The sequence below is a fragment of the Pipistrellus hanaki genome (assembly GCF_964339955.1).
Source record: "Pipistrellus hanaki genome assembly, chromosome: 16".
Taxonomy (NCBI): Eukaryota; Metazoa; Chordata; class Mammalia; order Chiroptera; family Vespertilionidae; genus Pipistrellus; species Pipistrellus hanaki.
In genome coordinates this window covers 28,537,777-28,552,349 of record NC_140518.1, presented here as the reverse complement: position 1 = coordinate 28,552,349, position 14,573 = coordinate 28,537,777, and the positions used below count along the sequence as shown (strand labels likewise).

General features: G+C 40.6%; 1 protein-coding gene across 1 annotated transcript in view; it reads left to right on the top strand.

Annotated features, from left to right (window-relative positions):
- Positions 1-2,482: 2,482 nt before the first annotated feature.
- Positions 2,483-14,573, top strand: part of ATAD5 (ATPase family AAA domain containing 5) — a 40,060-nt gene continuing 27,969 nt past the window's right edge. Inside the window, exons 1-5 of the mRNA XM_084862731.1 lie at positions 2,483-2,965; positions 6,641-8,541; positions 11,060-11,168; positions 13,107-13,271; positions 14,289-14,415. Coding sequence (XP_084718857.1) covers positions 2,894-2,965; positions 6,641-8,541; positions 11,060-11,168; positions 13,107-13,271; positions 14,289-14,415 — 2,374 coding nt within the window. The 5' untranslated portion in view covers positions 2,483-2,893. The remainder of the gene's footprint in view (positions 2,966-6,640; positions 8,542-11,059; positions 11,169-13,106; positions 13,272-14,288; positions 14,416-14,573) is intronic.

The following is a 14,573-nucleotide window of genomic DNA, read 5'->3' as shown; positions in this document are numbered from 1 at the left end:
CAACAGTCAATTTGATGACTGAGATGGCTAATGACTAATGGGTGGGTATCCTATACAGCGTGAATACACTGGACAAAGGGATGATTCACATCCCAAGTGAAAGACTTCTTCACATTGCCCAGAGCTGCTGCATGCATTTTAAAGTGCATGAATTATTTATTTCTGGAATTTTTCATTTAATATTTTTGGACTGAGGTTGATCTGGTAGATCATTACTGTAAATTCTAAGAGGATAGGAATTTTTGTCTGTTTTGTTTATAGCTGCTTTGTTCATAGCTGACAGTTATCAGGCACTCAATATTACTTATGGAATGGCTGAATGGATGGATGGATGGATGGATATCACTGCAGGTAACAGTGAGGTATGGGACTGAGAAAAGACAACATCAGTTAAAATTAGTTAGATATTCCACGTCCATTGCCTTATTACATGCATTTAGGTGACCTCTCCCCATTGCTTCCACCCAACTGCATGAGTTATAACTCCCCTACCCCAAAGGGATTGGCGGAGAAACTCAATGGCCTTAGAGAAAAAACCTCCGCCTATTAGCATTGAGAAACTCCGCCCTGGCCAGTGTACCCAGTGGTTAGAGCGTCAGCCAGAGCACTGAAGCACTGCGGTTGCCAGTTAAGGGCACTCCCTGGGTTGCAGGTTACATCACCCGCCTGGTGGAGGCACCTGTGGGAGGCAATCAATTGTGTTTCTCTCACATCGATGTTTCTCTCCCTCGCTCTCTCCATTCAACTCACTCTCTAAAAATAAAAAATAAATTTTAAAAAATCAATGGGAAAAATATCCTCCAGTGAGGATTTAAAAAGAAAATAAAACAAAACAAAATAAAATGCATAGTGATTTAACAGGATAAAAAATGCTAGAGACATATCCTATATAACCCAGCAATTCCAATTCTAAGTGTGTAACCTAGAGAAACATTACAAGGAGACATGAATAAGAAAGTTCATTGACTCATTAAATAACAGAAAATTGGAAACATCCTAAATATTCATCACTAAGGAAATGAATAAATAAAATGCTGAGCGTAATTGGATGGAATGTTCAGAAATGAAAAGGAATGAGTCAGATCTACACATATTATGGATAACTTGAAAAGAATGAATGAAAAAAGCAAATTGCTGAAAAACATTCACAGTGTTGCCTTTTAGGTACATAGAAGCAAACCAAAGTCTTTTATGCATTCATATATGTATGTAAACATGTAAAAAGGGCTGCAATGCTATCTATAATACCAAATAGGTAATATTGGTTACCACAGGGGCGAAGAGGAAAAGTTGGTTTGAGGGAGAAAGTCAAGGAGACTTTCCTTTTCCTTTGTAATTTTTTCGTTTTTTTCTCCTCCTTACATCAGATCCCTCCTCCCCTAACGGCTAACCCTATCTGCTCCTCCTCCACTTCCTCATTCTCCTTCTTGAGCAGTGTTCTTACACTACATATAAGGTGTTTTGTTTTGATTTTTAATTTACATTCTTTATTATTTAAAGTATTACACAAGTCTCTTTTTTTCCCTCCATTAACCTCTCCCCGGCCGTCCCCACCCCCCACTACATAAAGCTTTTTTTGTCTTGTTTTTATTTTTAATTTATTTTTGTTTGCTTTTAAAGTAAAACAGCAGTCTCCCTTCTTGGAAAACCTTATCCAGGGCTCCTAATTTTCAAAGAAAAAGCAATTACTACTAATGTCGCCGAAGAAATCTGTACCCTTTAAATTGTCAAGACAATAGCAAATACTATAAAAATGAACACAATTACGTCAATAGTTAATATCAATTAGCATAACCCGACCTAACAAGGTGGCTTCTTGTTATTTGCGAAGTCCTTTTACCTGTCTTAATTTTAATTCTTACATACTGTGCAGTTAAAACTATGCACTCAAGCAAAATAAACATATTCTTTATGTAACCGCAATTTAATGTAAAAAAAAAAAGTTTTTTAAAAAAATCCAGGAAGACAATGCAAATGAAGTATGAGATTAGTATCACTGCAAACCAGTAAACTGCTAGTGCCCTGCGATGACAGGAAAACGCAAAAACAGCCGAGTCCATGTCCTTGGGCTCCTAGCTGCTCGCGAGGACGAAATCCACAGCAAGAAACACCTAAAGGTAAAGAAAAAAGTCCCATATCTGACCCCAAATGGGCCTATCGCGAGGAAGGACGATTGCAAAAAAAAACATTTTACTCCGTGCGAGAGGAATTGCAATCAATTGTTATTTCGTTTTCTGCATTTTTTAAATACATTTAAGTAGGGGACAACGTGGGTCGTCAAAAGTCTAGGGTTTTAATTCTTTCACGGATGAGGACCTGTTAGTGAAATCAGGTCCTCATGGGTGAAACGGGACGTGAGAAGTTCGAATCTTCAAAATCCCCGCTAACTTCACGGCAGGGAAATTCCGGCGCCTTGTGAGTTCGCCAAGGACGTATTTTGGCCCTCCGGTCTCGCCGTCCGCGCAGCCTCCAGACACAATCTCAGGCCCCGCCCCCTGCGCCCCGGAGGGCGCGAAAACCCAATTGACAAGAAGTCCGTCCGAAGCCCGCGGGTCTGATCGGTGTTCGGCTGGCTTTCCCAGCCGGGGTCCCCGTCCCGAGCGCCCAGCCTCCCGTGCCCCGACTCGGGGGGTGCCCAGCGATCACCGGCCGCGACCTAGGGTCCTGGTTTACCCGCGCTTTTTCACCGTCTCTTCCCGCGTTCGACTCGGCTGGGAGCTGGGCCCAGCCCTCCGCGGCCGATCGGGGCGGGTGGGCGCCCGAAAGTCCGAGACGGACCCCGCGGCCCAGCACCTCGTTCCTGCGGGAGCCGGCCGCCCCCATGGCCTCCTCCAGGCATGCCAGGCCGGGCCGCACCAGGTCCTAAGAGCCGGGATTCCGGGAAGCGGGGAGCATGGTGGGGGTCCTGGCCATGGCGGCGGCGGCGGCGGCTGCTCCCCCTTCGGTGAAGGGCTACGAGATTGAGGTGAACTTGAGTATCTCCCTCCGTCTGCGGGGGGCGGGTGAAAGGGGATCGCGACTCTGGATCCTTGAGGCGGAAAGAGGGAGGCCCCGCGGTGGTGACATTGTGTGGAACAGTTGCTGGGGTGTGTCGTTGTCTTCCAGTCGTGATAGGCCCTGGTATTGTGAGATGTCTGCGGGGGACAGGCCAGGGAGGGTTTGGGATACCTCGGCCAGTTCCCAGATCCTGAAATGTTGGTGGAACTGGATGCTTTGGATTGTGAAATGCCACTGAGGATCCTGGGATGAAGTCTCGGTTGGTGATCGGGGATTTTGGAACTTTAGCGTTGAAAGGGATCTTTGAGTCCACCTGCGCCATCCATCCACCTGTGCTAGGAATGCCCTTAGAATGTCACTACAAGAATCAAACGAGGTGCTTTAAACAATCGTCGTGTTTGTGTGTTTTTTGTGTCTTTTTCTCTCTCGTGGCCCTAGAGCTTCATATACTGCAGTTAGGAGTCATAGCACAGCATACTGTTATTCTTTTGTGTGTCTCAGTGCAATGCACAACTTACCAGTGAAATTTATCAGTGGAATACACGAGCTGTCCTTAAGAAGGGAGTGGAATGCCTTGAAGTAGCATCTTAGAGGAGAGTGTTGTTATATTTTTACGCCTTTCACCTCAAGCTAGCATAATTCTAACTGAAGTATGCATACTGGTATCCTTGAAGGGAGCCAAGATGTATGTCCACTTACTTAACTGGGGTGTTTATTTTTTAATTGTTTTTTTGATTTCAGAGAGAATGCGGGAGAGAAAGCATTGGTTCGTTCCTCTCATTTATACATTCATTGGTTGATTTTTTAAAAATATATTTTATTGATTTTTTACAGAGAGGAAGAGTGAGGGATAGAGAGTTAGAAACATCGATGAGAAAGGATCATTGATCAGTTGCCTTTTGCACACCCCCCACTGGGGATGTGCCCGCAACCAAGGTACATGCCCTTGACCAGAATCGAACCTGGGACCTTTCAGACTGCAGGCCGATGCTCTATCCACTGAGCCAAACCGGTTTCAGCAATTGGTTGATTCTTATATGTGCCTTGATGGGAGGTGGAATCAGGCAATCTTGGTGTTTCTGAATGAACTCGAACCAACTGAACAACCTGGCAGAGCCTTAAATTTTATTTTTAATTACAGTTTATGTTCAGTATAATTTCATATTGGCTTCAGGCATAGTGGTTAGACAACTAACTTTCCCCTCCTCCCCCCACCCGCCCCATATTTCAAGTACCCACCTGGCACCATACAGAGTTATTACACTATTATTGACTATATTTCCTATGCTGTACTCTTATTTTTTAGGATCAAGTAACTTTGTCTAGTTACTAATCATTGTTATGCTCATAATTGTTAAATCTAGGTAGTTGCTCAGCTTGTCTCAGGTGTGAAGGACTTGGTACTTGAATTACATAGTTTTTTATTTTTGTGGTCAGTTTTATCAATCTTTTTGTTACAGTTTCTGCTTTTGGCACCCTGCTTAGAGAGCCTATTTCATAACAGTGATACTATTTAGTATTTTAAGGGAAAGGGCCTTATATACATTATTTTACTTAATATCAACCTTGTGATGAGGTACTGTTATCTGTATTCTACAGATGGGAGGTTACAAATTAAATTTGCTTAAGGTCCCTCACTAGCAGATGTCAGGGCGAGCTCTTAAACTTATATCTGCCGGACTCCAGAGGCTATGGTATTGTGCCACTAGTACCATCTCAGGGTAATAATGATACAATTTATTAGCATTTTCTTGAAATACACTTACCATTTAAATTTTTTAAAATATGTTTTTATTGGCTTCAGAGAGGAAGGAAGGGGGAGAGAGAAATAGAAACATCAATGACGAGAGAGAATCATTGATCAACTGCCTCCTGCCCACTCCACCCTGGGGATCGATCCTGCAATCCGGCATGTGCCCTGACCGGCAATGGCACGGAGACCTGGTTCATAGTCAACCTCCAATCACTGAGTCACACAGGCCAGGCAAATTTTAACATGCAATTTTAAGCCTATAATTTATATTGCTTATCCAATAGTGAGAAATTTGTCCCAATACCATTTAAGTTCTTCGTTGCCCACTAACTTAAATGCTACTGTTATCACATACTTAAATTTACATGTCTTTTTCTGTTGTCTTTTCTTTTTCTTTCTTCATATATATATATATATATATATATATATATATTTTTTTTTTTTTTTTTAAGAAAACATTTATTGGATAAATTACAGAGATAGAAAAAATAGTTTCTAGAAGAAATGGGCTTAGGAAACAAGTTATACAGGTAAAGGAAGGGAGCTTGGGAGTGAAGAAGCTAATGGTAACATGCCTGGGGAGTGGGGAGAAAAGGGGAAGGGAAAGGAGGGAGAGCCTTTTTCTGGTTTTCTAATCTGTTTCATTAAGTTGCTTGCCTTTGTACGTCAGCACTAAGCTTTTAATCATGATAGCTTTATAATGTGTTTTACTTTTATAGAAGTATAATGCACCCATTCATTATTTATTTATTTATTTATTTTTCTTGTTATTCTTGCAAATTTCTTCTTTTAAAAAAAATATATATTTTATTGATTTTTTACAAAGAGGAAGGGAGAGCGATAGAGAGCCAGAAATATCCATGAGAGAGAAACATCGACCAGCTGCCTCCTGCACACCCCCTACCGGGGACGTGCCCACAGCCCATGTACATGCCCTTGACCGGAATCGAACCTGGGACCTTTCAGTCCGCAGACGGATGCTCTATCCACTGAGCCAAACCAGCTTCGGCCTGGCAAATTTATTCTAACAAATGAACTGAGGGAAGATAAAATCAAAGAAAAGAATGATGGAGCTTTGTAAGTTACTAATTTATGACCAACAAAAACATAACTTTTTAGCATTATAGTCATCTTGATATTATGTGGGTAATAAATAATGTAAGATACAGGCAATACTATTTTAATAGCAATTAAGACACTGGAAAGTTTTATTTGAGGAAAGTGTCCTTCACCATAATTTTTACTTGGCTAGTAAATTTTGGGTTCCTAGGGATGTTCACTATGTTCTCGCTTCTTAGAAGTAGAAATTTTGGCCCGGCCAGTGTGGTACAGTGGCTGAGCATTGACCTGAGAACCAGGAATTCATAGTTTGATTCCTGATGAGGACATGTGCCCTGGTTGTGGGCTGGATCCCCTGCCGATCAATGATTCTCTCTCATCATTGATGTTTCTTTCTCTCTCCCTCTTCCCTCCTCTCTGAAATCAATTTTTTTTAAAAAGTAGAAATTTTGTTTATTTTTAACTTAAAAAGTGAAAATGGAGCAGAATTAACATTTGTACAGTTCCTACCATGCATCAGACTTCACATATTTTTATGTAGCATGCTCATTACTTATCCTGTGAGGTGGGTGGTACTATTCAAATAATAAACAGAGGCCAATATAAATGAACACATTTGTACCTAGATATGGTGGCTTTGAAACTTTTTATTGAAGGATAATATGTCTATAGTAAAGGTATAAGATGATGTCATTTTGAGATTTGAATTAGGTTTGACTTTAAAGCTCCTTTTACATCTAATTACGTAAAATATTAGATCCATGTTTACAATATATGTTTTGTATTATTTTGTTGAAATAATTTTTTTTTTATCTTCTTTTAAATTGATAGGCATGCAAAAAGCGAAGGAGGGATGATGACAGATCTTCCAGTGAAACAATTACAAAATATTTATCACCAGTAGAGAAGACTGGAGACAGGGTTTTTTCTCCACCAAAATCCAGTAATATTATGGATTATTTTAGAAAAACTTCACCCACAAATGAGAAGACTCAGTTAGCAAGAGAGTGCAAGATAAAATCATCTGCACCATTGCCTGCTGACATTGGCAAAGACTGTAAAATACCTTTGGAAATGTTCTCAAATATAGAGTTTAAGAAGAGAAGAAGGACAGTTAATTTATCTCATCAACTAAGTAATATTAAACCTGAAAATGAATCTCCAATTGAAATTAATAGTGATGATAGCAAAGAAGACTCTAGTTTAAATAATGATGTTGTGGAGAGTAGTACTTCTGTTTCACACACACAACCTGTAGAAATACTTGCAGAAAGTATTCAAGATAACAAAAACCAGTCAAGCATCGTGGCCTCCAAGAGAAGTTCTAAGAAAGTAAATCCTAAACTAGGGACCACAGAAAATGATTGTAAAAATTTGAGAAAAAGGAAGCGTCAAGAGATAATAGATCTATCGGAAAGTCTACCCTTGGCAGAGGAGCTAAATCTCCTTAAAAAAGATTGTAAAGATAGTAAACAGATAATTCCTTCCCTAATTAATGAAATCGAGAGTACTACAGATGATGTAACTAAACCAGCCCAATTAAATGATGGTACAATCACTGTCTCGTATGAAGAATTTTTAAGAAGTCACAAGGAAAATAAACTGGAACAGATCCCAGACTCTCCATTGCCAATTTGTGTTCCTTCTAAAACCGTTGAAGGTAGAGTCACAAGTGGTTGCACAAGTGATACAGAAACCTGTGACATTTCCCAGCAAGCACCCTTTAAGACAGTTACTGTTCTTGCACAAGTTCACCCTATTCCCCCCAAAAAGGCAGGGAAAATACCCTCAATTTTCTTGAAACAAAAGCAGTTGGAAATGGAAAGTAGTCTGTCTGATCCCGAGAATGAACAGACAATTCAGAAAAGAAAATCTAACGTTGTTATACGGGAGGAAGAACTAGAATTGGCAGTACTGGAGGCTGCAAGTTCTGAAGCTGTGAAACCAAAATGCACTCCAGAAGAAAGACAGCAATTTATGAAAGCATTTAGGCAGCCAGCATCAGATGCACTTAAAAGTGGAGTAAAAAAGTCTTCTGATAAACAGAAAGAGCCCGATGAAAAATCGTCAAGTGAGGAAGAAAGAGACAGTAATTCTAAAAAAATCATGGAAAACCCTAATATCCAAATGGTTTCAGATAAAGGCAGTTCACAGGCACACTCTCATAAAGGAAGTTTTCCTAAGGAGAAATGTCAAAAGCTAAAGAAAAAGGGTAAGAAAATGTTAGATATTGGTGCTACTTCAGGTGAAAATAGAGAGGGAAATCCTCAAATGAGGGAAACAACTTTTTCCTTTAAAGGCAAACAAAGTAAAAATAGGCTTAGAATGAGTTTAAGACGAAAGAAAACAGGGGTTTTCAAAGACAGCCCACTATTTAGCAGTGCAAGTTTTATTTGTGAAGATAGAGCAAATGATGACCCTCTAAAGATTTGTTCTCAGTATAATAAGTCTTCAAGAAAAACTAGCACACCAGTTAAGGATAAGGTAATATATCCTAAAGCTGAAACTGAAGACAGCTTGGTAAATGTTTTTACACCCAAATCAACCAGGAGATCTCTAAGAGGTAGCAGGGCACCTACTGCGACAATCATTGGAGGTGCAGATTCTGAAGATGCACAAGATATATGTTCTGTGAAGGCTTCCACTCCAAGAGCATCCAAGTTATCAGAAAAGCATAGCTTATATACAGCGGAATTAATCACAATATCTTCTGATTCAGAGAGTCCTATTAGGTAAGGTAAAGTTTTGTTTTAATTTTTTTTTAATTTATTTTTTTTTAAATAAGTTTTTATTGTTCATATTATTACAAGTGTTCCTTCCCCCCCCCTTCCCACCCCACCCTCTGCCCTTTCCCTACTCCCCATTGTCCTCATCCATAAAACAGTTTATGTTCAGTCTCTTCCCACATTCCCCTCTCCCCTTTTCCCCAAGAATCATTAGTTCACTCCCCTTCCATACCTCTGATTCTATTATATTCAACAGTTAATATTGTTCATCAGATTTTTTTTTTTAATTTCCTTGGTTTTTAGATTCACTTGTTGATAGTTACGTATTTGTTGTTCATAATTTTTATCTTTATTTACTTTCTCTTCTGAAAGAACCCCCTTCAGCAATTCATATAATTCTGGTTTGGTGGTGATGAACTCCTTTAGCTTTTTTTTATTAGTGAAGCTCTTTATCTGACCTTCGATTCTGAGTGATAGCTTTGCTGGGTAGCTTATTTTTGGCTGTAGGTTCTTGCTATTCATCACCTTGAATATTTCTTGCCATTCCCGTCTGGCCTGCATGGTTTCTGTTGAGAAATCAGCTGACAATCGTATAGGTGCTCCTTTATAGGTAACCACCTGCTTAGCTCTTGCTGCTTTTAATATTCTCTCTTTGTCCTTTGCTCTTGGAATCTTAATTATGATTTGTCTTGGTGTGGTCCTCTTTGGATTCCTCTTATTTGGAGTTCTGTGTGCTTCCTGGACTTGTAAGTCCAATTCTTTCCCCAGGTGGGGGAAGTTTTCTGTCACTATTTCTTTCAGTATGTTTTCGATATCTTGCTCTCTCTCATCTTCTGGGACCCCCATGATTCTGATGTTGGATCGTTTGAAGTTGTCCCAGAGGTTTCTTACATTATCTTCAATTTTCTGGATTCTCTTGCCTTCTAGCTTCTGCAGAGGAGTGTCTTCTGGCTCTTTATGTTCCAAATCTTCGACTTGATTCTTGTGATCTTCTATTCTGTTTTTAGGACTCTGTATAATATTTTTTATTTCAGACAATGTATTCTTTATTTCTTGTTGATCCCTTTTCATATCCTCATAGGTCTCATTTATTTTTTCGGCCTTTTCTAGGAAACTCTTGAAAAACCTTATAAGTGTGGTTTTGAACTCTATATCCAGTCGCTTTTTATCCTCCATTTCTTTCGTTTGTGATATATTTGGTTTAGGCATTTTCGCAGGCAGCTTTCCTGATGGGGCAGGGTTTCAGGGTGGAGCCTACAGCTTTGGCTTCCGTCAGCCCCGCCCTATGCGACTCCTGAGACTCAGGGTCCTTCAGTACTTGTTGCAAGCGGCTCTGAGAGAAAGGTGCCCTCGATTTTCGCCTGCTGCCAAACTGTCTATGCTCTCCCCCAATGAGTCCGGTATTGGGGTTCAGTTCAGTTGGAAGTGGAGTTGGAGGTGGCGTTCAGAGCAGTCTGGAGCCCCTGTCTCCTTCCCGCCAGGGCAGTCCTACGGCACAGCAGGCCGTCCCTTCTCTGCGCGCAGTGTGCGCGCCTCTGGGACCTCCTTTCGCCGCTCCCCGGGTTCCGCCTTACAGCCCAGCTCCCTCTGGATGAGCCTGGGTCCCCGGGGTCTGGCCTAGAACAGGGGTTCAGAGCAGTTGGGGGCCCAGCACAGTCGGAGTGTTTATCTCCTTCCCGCTAGGGAACGCCCGCCAGGCACTCGGCCTCCCTCCTCTCCGGCTCCGTCGGAGTGCGCCGCCGCGTGTCTTCGTACCTTGGGCTTTTACAGCTCCTCTGCGCTTCCTTCTGGTTTTCTCCTTGCTTCTCGTTGTAGAATTTCCAGTCAGTCGACTTTCCTGTAGTTCTGGGTAATGTCCATTTTATATTTTAGTTGTATTTTATTGAAATTGTTGCGTGCGGCTGCGGCTAGGTGCCTACCCGAGCAGCCATCTTGGATTCTCTCCTGTTTTAAAGTTTCAAGTATTATGCATGTACTATTGGGAAGGAAAATAAGCATTTGAGAGTAGTATTTTTTTTATAGGACACAGCTGATTTATAAGGACAATAAAAGAGGGTGTCAAAAATGCTACTTTTCTACATTTTCTACATGTCAGGCATGATTTTAGAAGAATTCTAGATATATTTTAGATGAGCTCTAAACTCTTGTAACAGTTGCTGAATGAAATAGTCTTCAAATATGAATTCGATGCATTTAACAAACGAGACTAAAAATAAATCATAGACCTTTATTTCTTGGGTAAACAGGGCCATACACTATGAGGTCTATACTTGCATACTGGTTTTGGCTAATGTAAGAGTGATCTTAGGGGCTAATTCTATAAAACTTATGATTTCTAAAATAAACAATTTATCTTGCGAGTTTAACATTGAGTTGGACTTACTTTTGAATTAGTAATTGGGAACTAATGGAGTGTTTTCTGTTTTAGAACTGTCCAGAAATTGGAGCCTTAGTTGGTTCTTTTCTGTATTGAAATTCTTACACATTATAATAATGAAAATGTTTCTGAATTTTTTCCCCCCAGAATGAAATTTACCAGAATTAGTACTCCCAAAAAATCTAAGAAGAAATCTAAGAAAAGTTCCAAGAAATCTGAAGCTACTGCTGGAGATTTTACCTATCAAACTAGAAAGGTAATTGAAATATTAGGGATTCCTGTGATATTCTATTTTCTTATAAGCAACAATAACAACTATTATTGGAAGTAATACACTGTAAGAAGATTCACACATTTCTTTGGCTGGTTATGTTAACTACAACCCTATGTTATTTTCCACTATTATTTATTTATTTATTTATTTATTTTTAAATTAATCTTTATTGTTCATATTATTACAAAGGTTCCTCATTTCTTCCCCCCTCCACCAGGTTCCCACCCCACCCTCCGCCCCCTCCCCATCCCCCATTGTCCTCATCCATAGGTGTAGTTTATGTTCAGTCTCTTCCTCCCTCCCTTTCCCCGATAGTACGTAAATCCCTTTTCAGATAGTAAATCAGTTACTTAGCATTTTCTCATATCAATAATACCTCCACATGCCCAATGATACATTTCACACAAAAGACATTTCCAAATAGGTCAACCAGCCTCATCCAGGCCCCACCCAAGGCACTCACAGATCAACACCCCAGCCCTATACTAACTCAACACATCCAGATCTAAGCCTTCATCACTTGATTCAGCAGACCCTCAAGTTCCCACAAAAGTTTCCAGCCATGTCTGAGAGGCAGCCGTGGGGCAGGGGCAGGCGAGGAGCGAGCTGTTCCGGGCCTGGCTGCTCCGGGCCTGGCCTCTGTTGCTCTGGTTCGTTCCACAACCAGCTGCTCCGGGTCTGGTCACTGCCGCTCCCGACCTAGTTGCTCTGGACTTGGCTGCTGCTGCTCCGGGCCTGGCTGCACCCGACCCGGCTGCTCTGGGCCCGGATGCTCCGGGCCCGGCCGCTCTGGGCCTGGCCCCTCCCAGCCTGGCAGCTGCTGCTCTGGGCCTGGCCACACCCGACCCGGCTGCTCCGGGCCTGGCCGCTCCCAGCCTGGAAGCTGCTATTTTTTTTTTTTTAAATATTTTTTATTGATTTTTCACAGAGAGGAAGGGAGAGGGATAGAGAGCTAGAAACGTTGATGAGAGAGAAACATCAAGCAGTTGCCTCTTGCACACCCCCTCCTGGGGATGTGCCCATAACCAATGTACATACCCTTGACCGGAATCGAACCTGGGACCTTTTAGTCCGCAGACTGATGCTCTATCCACTGATCCAAACCGGTTTCGGCTCCACTATTTTTTTATTCCTTGAGTTAGTTTGTTAAGACATCAAGATAGTTAATTGTGAGATGAAAGCAATTGATAAGGGGAGTCTAATTTACTTTTCCTAGGCTTTGAGGGTTACATTCAATTTTTCTCTAAGGCTACTTTTAGGTCATAATGGAATGTTTGGTTTATTTCTGTAGGTTGGAAATAAATAGTACATTTGTGCTTTTTTGATGTTTTATTTTTATTTTCAGTATTAAGGCAGTGGACAATGAAATGAGAAAGGGCTTAGGGTACCAGAAGGAACAGGAGAGAGCCTAGGCGGGGCTGCTTTGGCTCCCTAGAAAGTCAGAGAAAAGAGGACCTTGGGGCAGTGGGGGTTGGTCTGGGATGAGCTGCCACTGCCCATGTTCCCTGGTTGCAAGTCTCTTGGGAACCCTAGAGTTTAGGAGACGCACTCCTGTGGGGAAAGAAGAGGGCGAAAGGGCCGAGTAGTACATTTGTTCAGATTGAAGACTCTATGTTGGCATATCATTACCTAGAGTCCATTGTTTGCATTAGGATTCATAGCCCTTAGTGTGTTCTGGTATATTCTGTGGGCTTGGACAAATATATAATGACATATATCCACCAATATATTGATAGTATTATACAGAATAATTCCACTGCCTTAAAACTCTTCTCTGCCTGGCCTATTCATCCCTTCCTACCACCGCCCCCAACCCCTCGCAACCACTGTGTCTATGGTTTTGCCTTTTCTGTTTTTTTCTTTTTTTAAATAAAATATGTTTGCCAGAGATTTAAATGAATGTTTCAAATTTTTGTTTAGGCAAGCAGTACTTCAAAGAATGTATCAAAAGCGAAACAACTGATTGAAAAAGCAAAAGCTTTACACATTAGTAGGTCAAAAGCTGCTGAAGAAATAGTGACACCCTTAAGGCGTTCATCTAGGCGTCAGATTCTTCCTGAAGGGAAGAAAATGTCAGACACAGAAGTAAGTATTACAAATATTTATTGCTATGAATTATGTCCTAACCCTGACTAGACTGGCTTAGTTGGTTTGAATGCCAGATACCGAAAGTTTACGGGTTCGAGTCCCTGTTGGGGTGCATACGGGAGGCAACCTATCCATGTTTCTCTCTTATTGATGTTTCTCTCCCCACTTCTTCTCTCTCTAACAATTTTTCATCTTAGAGTGGGAGAAGGAAACCATTATGAAGTTAAAAGGTAAAATTGTAAGGTAGTCTTGAGGTGGTAGTAAGAATGTAATTTTTATTTTTGCTTTAAAAGTCTTTGGCTCTCTTTTGCCTACAGAATGTTTGAATCCTTATCAAGTCATTCAAGATTCTTCGTAGATTGCATTAGGGCTTCCCTTTCTTCAAAACCCTTCCTCATATATAAAAAATTATTAATTTCCCCCCAAATGGTGCAGTTTTTAAATTTTTTTCAGTTTGTAGTCTCATGATGGGGAAATGATGGAATTATTAATATAATTATATTGTATGTGGCTTCTAGCACTGTAATCCTCTTGATATTTTAGTGGCATTTTATTTTAAAAATCTTTATTGTTGAGAGTATTATAGATGTCCCTGTTTTTTTACCCCATTGCTCCCTTCCACTCGCTTTGCACCCCACCCCAAGCCTTCACTACCCTGTTGTCTATGTCCATAGGTAATATGTTTAGACATGTAAGTTCTTTGATTGATTTCTTCTCGCCTACACCCTTTTCCCTCTGAGATTCACCAGTTTGTTCCATGTTTCTTTTCTATGCCTGATTCTTTTTTATTGTTCATATTTTTTTTCTTTCCTCCTCCTCCTCCTCCTCCTCCTCCTCCTCCTTCTCCTCCTTCTCTTCCTCCTCCTTCTCTTCTTCTTCTTTCTTCTCTTCCTCCTTTTAAAGAATAACCTTCAACATTTCACGTAATACTGCTGGTTTGGTGGTAATGGACTCAACTTTAGCTTTTTCTTGTTTGATATATTTTAAAGAAAGTTTTTTCTTATTTTGTCTTAGGACTCTGTAATAATAATAAATTCAAATCCTACTTCTTTAAAGCATCCTGAGACAAATCAGAAGAAACTTCAGTGTCTAAATGATGTACTAGGGAAAAAACCTAACAAGACTTCTAAAAATGAACCTGGTAATCAGATTTGATAACATTTATGATGAACATTAGAATGTTTGGGGGATTATATTCTGCATGCTCTAATTTAAATTTAATATCTTGCTCTAAATGGTTAACTTTAATTGTATTAAATATTTGTTTTTATGAGTGAAGTTATAATGTAGTGAGGAGTT